This window comes from Nicotiana sylvestris, chromosome 9 (assembly GCF_000393655.2).
Source record: "Nicotiana sylvestris chromosome 9, ASM39365v2, whole genome shotgun sequence".
Taxonomy (NCBI): Eukaryota; Viridiplantae; Streptophyta; class Magnoliopsida; order Solanales; family Solanaceae; genus Nicotiana; species Nicotiana sylvestris.
Genome location: NC_091065.1, coordinates 162,724,902 through 162,730,155, shown reverse-complemented (window position 1 = coordinate 162,730,155; position 5,254 = coordinate 162,724,902). Strand labels below are relative to the sequence as shown.

At 41.6% G+C, this 5,254-nt stretch overlaps 1 protein-coding gene across 1 annotated transcript; it reads right to left on the bottom strand.

The window, feature by feature from the left end:
- Nucleotides 1-2,607: 2,607 nt before the first annotated feature.
- LOC138878530 (uncharacterized) lies at nucleotides 2,608-4,019 on the bottom strand. The gene is made up of 3 exons (XM_070158217.1): nucleotides 3,933-4,019; nucleotides 3,744-3,794; nucleotides 2,608-3,654 (listed from the first exon to the last, which is right to left on the bottom strand). The coding sequence occupies exons 1-3, from the start codon at nucleotides 4,017-4,019 to the stop codon at nucleotides 2,608-2,610; spliced, it is 1,185 nt and encodes a 394-aa protein (XP_070014318.1).
- Between the last annotated feature and the right edge of the window lie 1,235 nt (nucleotides 4,020-5,254).

Here is a 5,254-nt window from a genome sequence, read left to right as displayed (position 1 = left end):
AAATCACCTTCCTTGAATTCCTTGCTACATGCATACTTGTCATGTAAGTACTTCATCTTGTCCTTATACAATGACGAGCTGGAATAGGTATGAAACCAGAACTCATCAAGCTCATTAAGTTGCTCCACCCGAAGATTTGTTGCAACATCCCATTCAAGATTTAACTTCCTCAAATCCCACATGGCCTTGTGCTATAACTCAACCGGTAGATGGCAAGTTTTTCCAAACACCAACCGGTACGGAGACATACCAACCGGAGTCTTGTAAGCAGTCCTGTAAGTCCACAAAATATCATCCAATTTCTTTGACCAGCCGATCCTATTTGCATTGATGGCCTTCGACAATATGCTCTTAATCTCATTTTTGAAGACCTCAACTTGCCCACTAGCCTTAGGATGGTAAGGTCACTCCGGGCCTCGTTGTTGGGTGAAGCCATGGCCTCAACCCATTTGGAAACATAATCAACAGCCACCGGAATGTACGTGTTGCCACATGAACTCACAAAAGGTCCCATGAAGTCGATGCCTCACACATCAAATATGTCAACCTCAAGAATAGTGGTGAGAGGCATTTCATCCTTCTTTGAAATTCTGCCAGCTCTCTGGCACTCATCACATCTCTTCATAAGATCATCCGCATCCTTGTACAATGTAGGCCAATAAAATCCACAGGTAAGCACCTTTGAAGTTGTCCTCGCCCCACCATGGTGACCACTATAGGGAGAGAAATGACAAGCATTAAGAATACGCATTTGCTCCTCTTCCAGAACACATCTACAGATCACACCATCATTACAAAATTTGAATAAATAAGGCTCATCCCAGTAGTAGTCCAAGCTATCCCATTTGAGCTTCTTCCTTTGGTTAGAAGAGAGCTCACACGGAATAATACCGGTCACAAGAAAGTTGGCAACATCCGCAAACCAAGGCATGCTATTCACAGATACGGAGATGAGTTGCTCATCAGGGAATGAATCATTAATTTTGAGGACATCACAAGGCCTCTCCTCCTCCTCCAAGGGGGACAAGTGGTCTTCCACTTGGTTTTCACTCCCTTTCCGATCAACAATCTCAAGGTCAAACTCTTGAATCAATAGAACCCATCTCATCAACCTCGCCTTAGAATCCTTCTTTGTCATCAAGTAGCGGAGTGTTGTATGGTCAGTATGAACTATCACTTTGGCCCCCATGAGATAAGGCCTAAATTTCTCCATTGCAAACACAATTGCTAGCAACTCTTTTTCCATCACCATGTAATTCACATAAGCATCATTCATTGTCTTGCTTGCATAATACACCGGGTGAAAATCTTATTGACTCTTTGACCCAAAACCGCTCCTACCGCAACGTCACTTGCATCACACATGAGCTCAAAAGGTAAGTTCCAATTAGGTGCGGTAATAATGGGAGTGGTTGTCAATTTGTACTTGAGAAGTTCAAAAGCCTTCATGCACCCATCATTAAACACGACTTGGCATCTTTTTTCAATAACTTGCACAAAAGATTCACTACCTTAGAAAAGTCTTTGATGAATCTTCGGTAGAATCTTGCATGCCCAAGAAAACTTCTAACCCCCTTGACTGAAGTAGGAGGAGGAGCTTTGAAATCACTTCAATTTTTGCCTTATCCACCTCAATACCATTCTTTGAAATATTATGGCCGAGTACAATGCCTTTTCCACCATAAAGTGGCATTTTCCCCAGTTAAGCACTAGATTTGTCTCCTCACATCAGGCCACCACTTTGTCAAGATTCTTCAAACACTCATCAAAAAAGTCACCCAAAACACTAAAATCATCCATAAACACTTCCAAAAAGTCCTCCACCATATCGGTAAAAATAGCCATCATACACCGCTGAAAGGTAGCCGGTGCGTTACATAAACCAAATGGCATCCTAGAAAATGCAAAGGTGCCATACAGACACGTGAAGGTTGTTTTCTCCTGATCTTCCAAAGCAATCAAAATATGGTTGTAACCTAAGTACCCATCTAAGAAACAATAGAAGATACGCCCAGCAAGTCTATCTAGCATCTGGTCAAGAAAGGGTAATGGAAAGTGATCCTTGTAGGTCACTTTATTCAGCTTGTGGTAGTCCATGCACACCCTCCATCTGGTGACAGTCCTGGTGGGAATCAACTCATTTTGCTCATTGGTAACCACAGTCATACCACCCTTCTTCGGCACACATTGCACTGGCGAAGTCCAAGAACTATCTAAGAAGGGGTACATAACCCCTGCATCTAGCCAATTGATCATCTCCTTTTTGGCAACCTCTTGCATAGCCTTGTTCAACCTCCTTTGATGTTCCACGGAGGGCTTGGCATCATCCTCAAGTATAATCTTCTGCATGCAAAAGGCAGGGTTTATTCCCCGAATATCAGCTAGAGTCCATCCAATTACTTTCTTTTTTCTTTGGAGCACTTCCAATGTGGTATCTACCTGCACGTTAGTAACACAAGAGGAAAGAATAATAGGTAAAGTTGAACTAGGGCCTAAGAATTCATACCTGAGGTGTGAAGGCAAAGGTTTCAACTCCAAAACGGGAGGTTTTTCAATTGAGGGATTTGTTAGGGGAGTTTTTCTGCTCTCAAGACCCAAAGAGAGTTCTCAAGGCTCATAAGAGTAAGATCCCATTCCATGTAAAGCATTGACACACTCCACCCGACCTTCATCCTCATTGACATCAAGGTTCAACAATATTGCTTCTAAAGGATCCTCCACATTGATCATGGTACTAGTATCATCAACTTTCACCTCCGTGACAAGATCCACAAAAGCGCAAACTTCAGTAATGTTCGGCTGCTTCATTGATTTGCACACATTAAAGACAACTTTTTCATCACCCACCCGGAAGGTGAGTTTCCCTGCTTTCACATCAACCAATGCCTTTCTAGTTGCTAGAAAAGGCGTTCCCAATATTATAGGCACCTCATAGTCGACTTTGTAGTCAAGAATCATAAAATCAGTTGGCAAAATCAACTTGTCCAACCAAACAAGAACATCATCAATAATACCAAGCGGACTCTTCATTGTTCTATCCGCCATTTGCAACCTCATTGAAGTAGGTCGGGGTTGACCAATACCCAAAGTTTTGAACACGGGGTAAGGCATCAAATTGATGCTCCCTCCTAAGTCACACAATGACTTTGCAAAATTCGCACTCCTAATGGTACATGGAATGGTGAAAGCTACGGGATCTTCAAGATTTGGAGTCATCGAGTGAACATATGCACTTACTTGGTGAGTCATTTTGATGGTCTCACAATCCATGGATCTCTTTGTAGTCACCAAGTCTTTCATGAACTTGGCGTAACCCGGCATTTTCTCAATAGCTTCCACCAACGGAACATTGATTGACAAGCTTTTCATCATCTCAATAAACTTCTTAAATTGGTTTTCATTCTTTTGCTTCGCAAGCCTTTGAGGGTAAGGTAGAGGAGGCCTTGGCAAGGGAGTCTTAGCCTTGGGCACTACCGTTTTCGGCATGTCTATCACGTGTTCCCTAGACGAGTTCACCTCATTTTGAATCTCCACCTCATTATCATGAATATCAATCCTCACTTCGGCATTCAAATTCTCTTCACTCACTTGCTCATCAACTATAAGAACATCATCATCTTGTACTTCAACCTCATCATTCACAACTTTCTTTTGCTTGGAAGTGTTCACTTTACCACCTCAACTGCTTCTAGTAATCACCGCCATTGCATGCTGGTATTGTTCCCACCCTTCGGGTTTACTACCGTATCACTAGGTAGAGCCACCTTAGGGCGAGTATTCAAAGATTGTGAAATCTGTCCAAGTTGAACCTCCAAGTTTTGGATTGAAGTATTACAGGATGCCAACTAAGTATCAGAGTCGTCATTCTTTTTTCATCATTTGTTCAAACAACATATCGATCTTTCCCATCTCATTATTTGACGAGCTACGACCTTGGGACGGAAATGGAGGCGGTTTGTTTGGTTGTTGATACATCGGAGGTCTTTGAAAGCCTTGCCCCCGATTTCCTTGATTGCCATTATTCCAACCCCCTTGGTTGTTGTTTCCTCCCCAATTGTTGTTGTTGCCACTTGTTAGAAACTGAGCATCCACCAGACTGTATAGAGAACTGGGTTCTCTATTAGTTTCCACTGAAAATACTGAGGAACCAAACTGTATAGCGATTTTTGTCCTATATCAGTTTGGTATAGTGCTAACTACGGAACCAGTATGTAGATGAGAGATAGGAAAATTTCCCACTGTATAGAGAATCAGATTCTCTAGCAGTTCCTACTGTAAGCAACAGATTGTGCAACCAATCAGTACAGGGAATCAGGTTCTCTAATTGTTACCACAGTAGCTTGGCAGTAAGTAAAGAACACAGAGGACTTTACGTGGAAAAATCCCAACTCAAGGGGACAAAAACCATGACCTACACTTGTAGGCTTTCAACTTCACTAACTTGTAATAACTTATTACAAGCCACTTTGTAATGACTCCATTACAAAGAATTTAACTCAACTAACTTGTGGTACTCTTACCACAAGTCACTTTGTGACTCCCTAGTTACAAAGGATTTTACTAACTTGTGATGCTCCCACCACAAGCCACTTTGTCACTCTACAGTTACAAAGGCTTTTGTGAAAGACTCTAACTTGTAATAACCTTATTACAAGACACTTTGTAATAAATCTATTACAAAGGCTTTACAACTCGACTAACTCTAGCCAAGATACAAACTTGGAGGGTTTGTGATTTTGGGTTTCCTAAAACAGCTTCTAAGAAAGCAAGATAGGAGTTACAATTGAATAACAAATAACAAAGACTTAACAAACCTAAGGAGTTAAGAGATCTTCAATCTTAGATCCGGTCCTTGAGGTTGAAGTAGTTTTGTTCTTGAGAGAGATTGCTCTTGCACTTGAGAGAATATTTTCGTTTCTAATTTTGCAAGTCTTGAAGCCGAATGCCTTTTGTCTTGCACCAGGTTTTATTACAAAAGACACACCTTAGTGATGTCAATTCACAATGGTGATGTCCAATCTTGGTTAGTACATGCCCTTTCTCAATGGGAAGTGTCTGTTGCACTATCTGTTGTACTGTTGCATGTACAGTTGCAGGCAGTCACTTTCTGCAGTTGCTTTCCAGCTGTACTGTTGACTTATACTTCTGTCAGGGGAACACCAAGGTATTAGGTCCCTAATCTGGTTCTTGTGAATCTAAAGACACACTGCCCAGATTATCTTAAGTTGACTAACTTGAATAATTATACCAGGTA